At 33.5% G+C, this 12,038-nt stretch overlaps 1 protein-coding gene across 2 annotated transcripts; it reads right to left on the reverse strand.

Moving 5' to 3' along the window:
- Positions 1–281: 281 nt before the first annotated feature.
- Positions 282–6,620, reverse strand: LOC112039535 (mitochondrial import inner membrane translocase subunit PAM16 like 2). Of its 2 annotated transcripts, XM_065767620.1 has the most exons (5): positions 6,406–6,620; positions 5,677–5,892; positions 4,760–4,847; positions 537–670; positions 282–463 (listed from the first exon to the last, which is right to left on the reverse strand). In XM_065767620.1, exons 2-5 carry the CDS (start codon positions 5,677–5,679, stop codon positions 338–340), a joined length of 351 nt encoding a protein of 116 aa, XP_065623692.1. In that variant the 5' UTR covers positions 5,680–5,892; positions 6,406–6,620; the 3' UTR covers positions 282–337. The 2 variants fall into 2 exon arrangements, with proteins under 2 accessions (XP_065623692.1, XP_023928174.1); XM_024072406.2 differs by lacking the exon at positions 5,677–5,892 and having other exon boundaries at positions 6,406–6,618.
- Positions 6,621–12,038: the final 5,418 nt, after the last annotated feature.

Raw genomic sequence — 12,038 nt, forward strand, 5'->3', positions numbered from 1 at the left:
GCTTGTCCATCAGATTTGCAAAGTGATTCATTTTATGATTTATACAATTCCGTCAAGAGTGACCATGACAGTTCCAAGACTACCAGAATATTAAAACAAAATCAAGGGAGCAAGGTACACTATATGCAAAGAGACCTTCGCTGAGTTTTCAACTAGGGTTTCCCTGACCTTTGTCTCTATAGAAAGCCTCTAAACATTCCTTGGCTCTGTGAACCTTCGACTGAAGATAAAAGCTCCCATTCTTCGCATTCCTCTCAAACAAAGCATCATATTTCAATATTAAAACAAAATCAAGGGAGCAAGGTACACTATATGCAAAGAGACCTTCGCTGAGTTTTCAACTAGGGTTTCCCTGACCTTTGTCTCTATAGAAAGCCTCTAAACATTCCTTGGCTCTGTGAACCTTCGACTGAAGATAAAAGCTCCCATTCTTCGCATTCCTCTCAAACAAAGCATCATATTTCTGCAGCAGATTATCTTTTTAACAACGTATTCATAATGTAAAATGAAAAGAGCAGAAAAGAGGGGATACCGACCTTCAAAATCTCCTCCCAAGCAGTTTGGTCAGAGACCCCAAGAATCTGCCTAGCTTCTTGCTCTGTCATTGCTTTGCTTGCTTTGCGGACTGTGTTGTTTAATGTTTCTTGGGCAACACCAGTTTTTGAGGCGTCTGCAATATAACACACACAATGTAATCAAGGCATGCCTAAACATCTTAAATCGTTATAATAGGTGTTTAACAGTAGGGAAAGCACTATAAAAGTTGATCCCATGTTTGGGAACTTTGTAGACAGAACTGATAAATTTAGAAGTTTGGCTCTATATCAACATGCAAACACACCCTAGAATTCAGCTTCTTGTTATGGCATGAAGGGAGTGATACAGGACAGAAGCATGAATGGGCTATGATACCAATTTTGATGTAGGATCTCTAAGAATTCAGCAATAAATTGGATTTCTTGATGAAATCTTGAAGGGTTCTTGAATAGGGTTAGATGTTTAAGGGACTAGGTAGGTCTAGGTATTTAAAAAAAGGATTGAACCCTGAATATGTTTGGTGGCTGTTTGTTGATGAAACAATGAATAAAATGAAAAGTACAGGAAGATACAAAAGAAGCAATCACACCTTAGGTAGGTAAAGACAACCACATCCTCGATGCTTAAATTAAGCTGCTGAAAATTTATTAATATCAATCTCACTCTCTCTCCGCTATTGAATACATAGACTCTTTTATAGGCTATTGCCAGTACTACTCCTAGAACTCCTAGAACTCCTAAATAACCTTTTTTCTAGAAAGACTAGGGATTCCAAAAAAATAACTAAAAAGTACTAACCAAATGGAAAAAAAGCTAAAAAACAAACTAATCCTCATTTGCCTTTGGTATAGGCCAAGGACAGCCCAAACCCACATCAATTGCACTTTTGATAGGTAGATAGTGGAGGATGGGGGGAGGTGGAGTTCGAACCATAGACATAGAGCACTACAAAGAATGCTATTACCCCTGGGCTATCACTTGAACCTCAAATTACCAAATTGCCCTTATTTTGGGAGAACTTAATTAAAACTGAACCAGCAACTTTATAAGATAAAAAACTTAATACTAAGACTCAATAAACACTAAAGCAATTTCTAGAGGGTGCCAAGAAAGCCCTACATCAAAATGAGACCACAAATCTTGAATTTTATTTTTATAATTCCACAGTCACAATGGCGGAGGGGAGATTTGAACCCTCAACGTCTTTGTCGGAGACACCAGGAGGTCCCACTTGAGCTACAAGACTCTTGGCAACCACCAATCTCGAATCTTGTGGTATTTAATCTTTTTCCTTGGTCTTTACCGTCTACATCAAGGGAAATGCATTGCCTAGCGTCATTGTTACATAACACAAATTGATAGACAAAAATAATGGAAAAATAAAAATAGACCTTGACACACAGGATTTATGTGGAAAATCCTCTCTCCCTAATAGGAAGGAGGGAACTACACATAGTTGGGGTGCTTCACTATGAAGAACGATTATAGTGTGGGACTTTTTAAATAAAACTAATTTATTTACAACTAATTGGAGATATTTATTGAAAAGAGAAAAAAAGGCAATGCAGGGTACAAAGGAAGTGTTCTAGGGAAGCTACAAACATCAACTAAAGTTACATATATAGAACATAAGTTACTATGATCTATCAGTCTAAGAGAGAAGTAAGCCCAAAGCTAGAATCCAATCAAACAAAGATTTGGAGAAACACAACTTAAGATTGAGAGTAGTCCATTCATAGTCCTCAAAACATTTACAAGAAAGGAATAGAATCACTACGGTAGGAAGAAATAACTTGCCATAGAAAGTAGTAAAGAGTGCAGCAAAACAATATTAAAGAAAAAAAAAAGCTTTCTATTCTTCAAAGCATAGAATATGGAAAATCTACTTTGCAAAACACTGTTAAAAGCTATTACTAGAAAAATTTCTTGAAAACAGAAGGGTTTTAGGAAAATTTTAAAATGTACATTAAAAACACTGACCAACTAACAATTTTTTTGATAGGTAAATAAGCATTGTATTGAACAGGACTACTTCTACATGAATACACACAAAGTAGTCAAAAGGATAACAAAGGTTATGCACAAAAACATAACGATTCTAAAAACTTAGATAGTTGTACTTTATTAGCATTATATATATATATATATATATTTTTCCTTAGTACACTGCCATAGATAGTTGTACTTTATTAGCATTATATATATATATATATATATTTTTCCTTAGTACACTGCCTGTGTGCTCTGGTTCCCTGTATTGATTTCTTTATTCAATGAAGTTATATTACTTATCAAGAAAAAGAAGAAAAAAAAAGTTACCATTAGTAAAGCCTCACACCTGAGACCAATCAAACAATGATCTAGCAAACAGCTCAACACCGGAAATTTCCCTATCCTCATATGTACAACAATTTCGTTCATGCCACAAAGTCCACATCAAACATTAAGGGACCAAATTCCAGATATCTGAAAATTGCTTATCTAGCCAATTCTGCCATCCAAACAAAAGGTCTGGGACTGTTTCTGGTAGCACCCAGTGAAACCCAAAGGAACGAAAGACAAAACTCCACAATGCAACGACACCCTACTAGAGTGTATCCTCTCTTAATAAGACCATCTCTAACTCCCAATCATTAAAGTCTCTTACAAACCTGACATCCTGACTCCTCTGTTCACCGTCATTCTGTTTTCCCAACAAGGAACCAACTGAGGCATCTCAATGCCAAAACCAAACACGGCTGCCCTCCCCTACATCAAAGGAAGTATACTGAAAGAACCCATCCCACCCCATATGAATACTTTTCCATAAGTCACAACCATGAGTTGCCTGAGAATTTTTCAAGCACCAACCACTGCACTCTCTACAGCAACTACACGCCTCCATAACCGCACTTCCTCCAACCTGAAGCGCCATAACCATTTACCCATCAGAGCTTGGTTAAAGGTGACCAACTCCCTATCTCTCTAACCAACTTTCACTGACCAATTAAGAATGGGAAAAGTAATATTCATTTTATTCACATATTTGAGAGCAGTCTTCTAAAACAGGTTTCAGGACTGGTTCTACAAAATATCAATGTGATATGATTTCTTCAAAGGCTCTGTTGGGCTCGTCGGGATATTATTCCTAATTTGAGAAGATTCCATGTATAACAATTTATACTTTCCCCCTTTTTCTGATAGCTAATCAAACATTTATTGAGGAAAAAAAGAAGAAGAGTAACTCCCCATGTACACAAGCAGTACACTAGGGAAGCTACAAAGATCATCATCATTCACATGAATGATGAATCTAAAAATTCCACCAGAGAGGAGAATGAGTGACTACTTAAAGCAGCCATACAAGCATACAGAGAATGAAGTAAGAATAGTTTCAACTGTAAAGACGGCTCAACCCCTTCAAAGATGCACTTGTTTTTTCTTTTTTATAAGTTTCAAAAATGCACTTGTTATACAAAACAGAATTTTCTTGAATTTCATTATAAAATAAATAAACAAACTGACCTTCAAAATAATAACAGCTTTGCTAAAATGCACAGCAGCACAGTTACTTCATGGAAATATCAAACATTTAAATAGCTTTCATGATGTGATACTTCTTAGATACTCTAATATACATATGAAATACGCCTTCAACATTAGGTTATCACCTTTCACTATAAATAAGAAAATAATTTTAGATTAAACATAGGAGGGGATAACATACATTTATATAGACAAGTACAATTCATGGGCCATATATGGTTGAAGCTGGAACCTTACCCTTCACCCCTTGTTGTATGGGAGAAAGAAGAAGGAGATGCCATTTGATCCAAAAACACTAATATATAAGTCGACAATGTTGTGTAATAAATGCAACATACATAACAATTTGAAAAAAAACAATATTTTAAACATATCTATTTCTTAAGTACAATATGCCTCCCAAATTATAAACTAGTTTTCTAAATATTATCATATCGGTGTATCCATGTTCTTAACATAGTGGTGTTCTGTATCTACATACACACTTTGTTGCAATTTCCCAAGAGATCATTTCTTCCAATGGATATTTTAATTAAAAATTTGCTTATTCAAGCTTTTATTGCCTATGAATTGTGAATAAGATTTTTTCCTAACCCATGACCCAAAAATAAAGATTATATAACATTGAAATCCCTACCCATGAACAAATATGATCACATGAGCCAAGTATAAAGTTACTACAACGAAAAAAGCTTACTTGCAAGTGCTTGACGGTATGCCTGAACAAAAGCCTTTGCTAACATGCCAGAGCCCACCACAATCAAGTTAATAATAACCCTTCCAGCCTGTGCAAATGGACAAATGAACAAGCCAATGTAATAGAAAAGTTGATGATTCAGGCTTTGCAAACAAGAAAATGACAATCTCTCTCTCTCACACACACGCACACACACACAGACAAATATAATTATGTAAATGGGTTTGTAAATTGTTTCACCCAAGAATTTTCCATTTTTTATTTATATGAGTTACTTTAAAATAGTGGAATAAGGGGCATGGCCCAAATGTATACAAGAGAAACACCTAAGATTCAAAAGACCCAAGAACTCAAAGAAGTTTGAACAGAATGTCAACTAGTGGCTGCCATCCAATCGTAAATAAGAACAAAATTGTCAGCCTCAATACCAGTAACTCCCCTAAAACCTGGTGCATTTCTTTCTCTCCTAATACAACTCATTATCATAGGAGAATTGTATTTCAAATCTCACCACTATGCCATTTACAAAAAAGTCTCTTCCAACATGCCAATAGTTCAACCACTGTTCTTGGAATAACCCACCTAACCTCAAACAAACAGAACGCTAGAGTCCACATTTAATTAGCATGCCACAATGAAAAAAATAAATGATCCACTATCTTCCCATTTGATTTATACATGCAACATTGACCTACAAGTACTATACCATGCTTTATCAACTTAGTTCTTATTCCCCATTCTTTAACTCATTATTATAGCCCCCCCCCCACCCCCCCCCCCGGCGGGTCTTTTTAATTACATTCAAATTCTAAAGCATTCTTAAAACCTAGGCTATCTACACTAGCACAGAAGTTTATAAAAACACATATGCAACAAACTTTATCTGTGTGGGATTGGTTGCAAAAATCATTTCTGACCATTTAGTTCTATCAAGGGGAGTCCATTTTGTTGAACAAAGATCATCACGTCTCTTAAAAGCTTGAACCAAAGTTATTTTGGTTTTCTCTTCTCCCTATAGCCCATCACTTTTGATGAAGTTGGTCCATTCATTCGTTTTGGTTACACAAGAATAAACCACTCTCTTTCCCATCTTGTTCTCAATTATTGCCATCGGCCCATCACCATTGCTGCCACTGCAACCACCAACCACAAGAAAGTGCACACACACGCGAGCGCACACACAAAATATATATATTCAAGTAACATCTATTATAACTTTTGGTTAATGTAACAGTAACACCATCAAAAATCATTTTATTGATCAAATATTTCGACAAATCCACCCGTTGCATTATTCACTTTCCCCATATTTGTCAAATCTCAAGATGATCAGAAACCAAGAACTCGTCTCAACTATATAATTTTAGTTTTTTTTTTTTTAAATTTAAAATATATATATATATATATGCCAAACACAAAAATTATGGATTGGATAAAAATGAAATCTGATTGATGTAAAATTTGATATGCATGATGAACTTAATAATTCTAAGCTAAATCTATTATGAACATTGTAACATTGATAGGCGTCGTAGCAGTAATCGAAAGCCTTTTAACACGAAGAGACACAATAGCAATTCTAAAATGTCCTAAGCTGTTTGGTTGCCGAGAAAAGACAACAGAAAATGAAGAAGAAATGAGCATACCATAGTTGGAAAAGGTATGGAATCGATCGCTGTATCGACGATGAGCTTTGGTTGAAGAAATTAGGGTTTCGTTATTGAATTGAAAATCTCGTTGTTGTTGTTCGCGACAACCAAGATTTTGCCCCAAGTGGAAGAGGAGGAGCAATTTTTTATAACGTAGGGTTTTGGGAAGAGAGAGAGAGAGAGCTGTTCAGGCAGGGAAATGAAAATTTGTGAGAGAAATTCGAAAATTTGAGGGGGAAGCTAAACTGATCTAGGTGGTTACCTAGACGGATGCAACGTGTGCTATCTGCTTGACACGTGTCATAAGTCTCATCAGAATTAATCAGCTGAGCTGGCCTACCATATTGTATCATAATTTTTCCTCTTTCTTTTTTTTTCTTTTTTTTTTTTTTTTTTTGGGTAGATTGTTGCAGGCATTGTAAGTGAAGTTGGAGATATATTTTTATTAGGTTGTTTTTAAGTTTTTTTTTTTCCTGTTAAACGTAAAGTTTAGGGAGTATTTGTAAACCACATAAAAGTTTAATTCAAACATGGAAAGCTCTTTAAATAATAATATAGATTAAAAGAAGTTAAATTACAATTACTACGTCTACAATTTAGTTCGGTTACCTCAAGTTCAATCTCCACCTATACCAAAAATCAATTGGTATCTTAATCTAATGATAAAGAGCTGTTATTAGAAGCAGATGTCATAAGTTGAAATTCTCTCCAAAAAAAAAAAAAAAAACACTGTCTGGATGTAATTAAGGAAATAGAAAAGAAAGGAAAAGAGAAGGGGAAGGGAAAGAGAAAAAAAAGGGAAGGGAACATTAGTTTCTTGAGGTGTGTTTAGTCCTTTAGATACATAACCTTTGTTCGGTTTATAAAGGGAAAAGAAAGGAAATATCTGTATTTTTACATTTATGTCTTTATCTACTTTGACAATCTACTTTTTTATGAAATAATTTTATGGATATATTTGAGTTTTTTTTTTCCCTTTTCAAATTTTATGTTTGGTTATACAATTGATCATTATATTTATTTAATTTGAAATTAATTATATATATATATATATATATAAAAGAACATCATTCTTTAACCAATCGTTAAAAAAAAAATCATCATTTTCAACATTTTTTTTTAGATTGGCTGAAAAGTATGTGTTCCATTGACCATTAATATGAATATATACACAAGGTAATGTACAATAGAATATAAAATAATAAATTGCACCCTTTTCAAATTTTATGTTTGGTTATACAATTGATCATTATATTTATTTAATTTGAAATTAATTAATTATATATATATATATATATAAAAGAACATCATTCTTTAACCAATCGTTAAAAAAAAAATCATCATTTTTAACATTTTTTTTAGATTGGCTGAAAAGTATGTGTTCCATTGACCATTAATATGAATATATACACAAGGTAATGTACAATAGAATATAAAATAATAAATTGCTTTCTATCAATATGGCTAAGTCACTACCGTGTAATCTAATAGTTGTGCACATGATATTAGGAACCTAGCATTTATGGTGACCAATATTGTGAATCTTGTAAAATATTTTAGGCTTCATTGGGTGATCTTACCACGACATATAAAAAGTTAATAACACAAATTTTAAATTTATTTTACATAATAATATACAATAACATATATACATCCTTTAAAAGCATATTCTAATACACTAAGATTCATCTACATTGTCATAAAATGAACCATAAGTTCAATTTCTTTACAATATATTTACATTCCTTCAAAAGCATAATGTAATAATACATTTAGATTAATCTACAATGTCACAAAAAGAACCATAAGTTTAGTGTCTTTTTACTATCAATATCTAAAAGAGACTTACAAAACTTACCTCCATAGGAACCTTAACCAGCTATATACATTTAAAAGGTCTCATTTAGTTAAGACTCTATCAAAATATCCATCCAAGATATTGTATATTCCAGCACTATTCATACAAAAAATACAATTCATCAAATGTTATGTCTTACCAACCATTATATTGAAGTCAAGCAACTGTTGGATCATACATCATACGAAATAGTAATTTTTTTGCATCGTTCAACTATGCAACCAAAGAATTCTATCATTTTAGATTGAGAGTCAATCAAGAAAAGGAAGGCTTCAATCTAAAAGTGTAATATTTTCAACTTAATAAATATTTATTTTTCAGAATAACAACGTGGCCGTTCTCATTCCACAGGAACAATTCCCTTCCCAGCAATTATATTTCATTCCCTAATTGCTTCAACCACCTTATTAATTTCATCATTAAGTTGTTCAAATTGCTTTTCCATTATATCTATCATATAAGTCTTATTTTTTAAAGTCTTAGAAGAGTTTACATCATGTGAGTGTGATTGCAAAAAGGCATTAATAGGAGTTGTTGGCTCATAATTTAAATCATGCATGTTTGTCATACCATTCATACAGAACCTATCTCATGATATTGTGTCATTAGCATCAACATGAATGTCGCTTTCCTTTCTTGCCCATCACTAAACTTTTTCTTTTGCAGTTTCAACACCAACACGAGTAATCATATCCTTTGCAAAGAACTCTTATAACTTGTCATAATGGTGAATAATTTTTTGCCTTTGATTTTTCCTATTAAAACAACACAAGCATTAAAAAGACATTATATATATATATATATACGTGTGTGTATATGTTGTATGTATATGTGCTTATAATTTTTTTTTAAGTATGTAACAAAGACAAAATCTTTATCAAATCATTCCACACTTCAGGCTCTGCATCAAATAACTTTGTTTTTGGATTCCATGAAAAACTACTCAAACCTTTAAAAATATCCAAACATGTATTAAAATTCATTTTAAGTGTCTTTACACGATTTTGTACATGATGTTTTTCTATTGAAAAGCCAAACTTTTCAATGACAACACTATCAACTTTGTTGCCCTTACATTGTTCCTCTAATAATGCATCAACAAAAACAATATCCATATGCTCTATCAATTTTAATGTGTCTTTAGACTCAGCAGATCCATCATTAGCCATTTTTCATAGCTGCAGGTTAATATCAAAATAACTGAATTAATTATAATATGACAAGTATTCATAAAGTAATATAATTTAATATACTAGGTATTGGATAAATAATAAAATACCATGAGAAATATATTGCACAACCCAAGAAAGTGCTTTAACATCACATGATATATGAAACAATTATTTATATATTTACAATATGATTTGCACAACATGTCCAACAACAACAAAATGCTATGGAAGATTTGCATATTCAATAATTTTCAAAGTTCAACAATTGGAAATGTTACAAAAAACACAAAAACATGACAACATATTTTCAACAGCAATTCTAATATGCTCTTTGAGAGCAATAATCTCACCACATATTAGCTGGTATACTATCTCGTAGGATTACTCCTAACCTACCATTAGCATCGATACTATTGGTAGTATTAACAGCTTCAAGCTCTCAATCAACCTCAGCAATTAGATTTTCATTAGGATCAACATCCATCAAATAATTATTCAGAATGCAACATGCCAAAATAATCTCAGTTTAGGACGTTTCAACTAAGTAATAAGGTTTGTTGCTCTTGAAATAATTGGGAATCATTTTTTTAATATTCCAAATGCTCTCTCAATGACATTAAGCAATGAAGCATGTTAATAGTTAAATAATTCACGAGCATTGGAAAGCTCACGTGTTGAGTACTCTTTCAAGTGGTAACATACACCTCTATATGGTGCAAGAAGTTCATCCCGCATCTATCAAATAATATTTTCCTAATTAAAATATAAGCTATTTAATACAAGTTTTATAACCAAAAAATATAAATAATATATTTGTGCACAAAAAAAATTACCTTAGGGAATTTTAAGACTGTCTTGTCTACTTGGAGCATTTTATAATATCCTTGAATAAAAAGCAGAGCCTTCCTATCCAGGCAACACATAAATAAATTTCATGTCAAAAGAATATATCGTCAGCAAATTTTGTGTTGGATACTCTTTCCTTCCACGATATCTTGGTTCATCTTCCCTTGACATCTTCACTTGAATGTGAGTCTCATCTAGTGCACAAATACAATCCTATAATAATTTTGAAACATAAGTACCTATTTGAATAGACAACTTTAAAATCCTAAGTGATCACATACATAATCTTTATTAACCTTGAAGTACGGATAAAATCTACTACTATTGAGTATTTATGGGGAGAGTTTTGCTTTAGTTGGTTGTTTAAAAAAATGCTCTACTAATGTGATGACTACTTTTAGCACTGGATGAAAATGCCGACTTATAGTCTCTCTAGAACGATGAAAGAAAAATGAGACTGTACGATTCTTCACATTGTGGGCCTATATGTGAAGAAATTTAGCTACTTACTCCTCAACTATATCATGCTTGGTGTCATGGAGATAATCACTTTCTCTAAAAAAATTCTACCAGCTTAGCAAATTCATATGGTCCCATATGTATAACATTACGACATCTCTTATTTGATGTAAGTTCCTTCATCAATCCATTCGTATATTTTCTCTATCAACACTTTTTTGAGTGATCGATTTGTCTATACATTGGGAATGCATATGCAATCCCATCATATAGAGTTTGTTTGGATGGGATGAAAACTAAGTGATATCACTCAGTTTTCATGATCCATCATCCAAACTAAGTGGGTCCCATGAATGAGCATCTATTTGGAAGAGCATTGGATTACTGTTTTCATTACTCAAATACTAAAAAAAAAAAAAGATGTGGGTGATGGAAAGTGAAAACAAGTTTCAAGGGATTTTTTTATAAAATAACTACAAAACCCAAACAATATTATTAGTTAGACAACGTTTCAAACATATTGCATTTCTAATAATTCGACTTCAGAGGAGTCGATTTTACTGTTCATATCGCTTATTTTTGTGCCACGTAGATCAAGAAATTGAGTCCTTAATACAAAGAAAACGACTCTAGTGGAGTCGTTTTCTTTGTATTGTAGACGACTCTGCTGAAGTCGATTTGCCCATAAACCCCGACTGCACCAAGAGCTGGAACAAAGCTTCAGTTGTCACACTTAAGCTTCAGTTGTCACAGAAGAACTCAACAAGCGCCGACGAGCAAGCAGACGAGCAACACCGACGAGCGCCGACGAACCCAGGCGCCGACGAGCAAGCAGACGAGCAACACGGACGAGCAAGCAGGCGCCGACGAGCGCCGACGAACCCAGGCGCCGATTTCACCAAACCCCGACGAACCCAGGCGCCGATTTTGACCAAACGCCGGCGAAAGCTTCAGGTGATCGGATCGGATCAGTGGGTACGACTCCGTTTTGGATTTGAAGATTGTGAGGTTTTTTTTTCAGGCCGGCAATGACGTGAATGTTTCTTTGAATTTCTACACAGTGAAATCGACTTCAGTGGAGTCGTTTTCAATACAAAGAAAACGACTCCACTGGAGTCGTTTTCTTAGTCGTTTTCTTTGTATTGAAAACGACTCCACTGAAGTCGATTTCTATGTATGAAAAATGAGTATAAAGGACTCGATTTCTTTATCTACGTGACACAAAAAATAGGCGATATGAACAGTAAAATCGACTCTTCTAAAGTCAAATTGTTAGAAATGCAATTTGTTTGAAA

This window comes from Quercus suber, unplaced genomic scaffold (genome assembly GCF_002906115.3).
Source record: "Quercus suber isolate HL8 unplaced genomic scaffold, Cork oak 2.0 scaffold_830, whole genome shotgun sequence".
Lineage (NCBI taxonomy): Eukaryota > Viridiplantae > Streptophyta > Magnoliopsida > Fagales > Fagaceae > Quercus > Quercus suber.

Bases quoted from the DNA above. Each gene is read 5' to 3' on its own strand.
- LOC112039535 (XM_065767620.1), bottom strand. The intron at 671-4,759 runs GTAAGCTTTTTT...GTTATATTGCAG, and splicing joins ATACCGTCAAGCACTTGCAA to ACGCCTCAAAAACTGGTGTT. The intron at 464-536 runs GTCGGTATCCCC...AATCTGCTGCAG, and splicing joins CTTGGGAGGAGATTTTGAAG to AAATATGATGCTTTGTTTGA.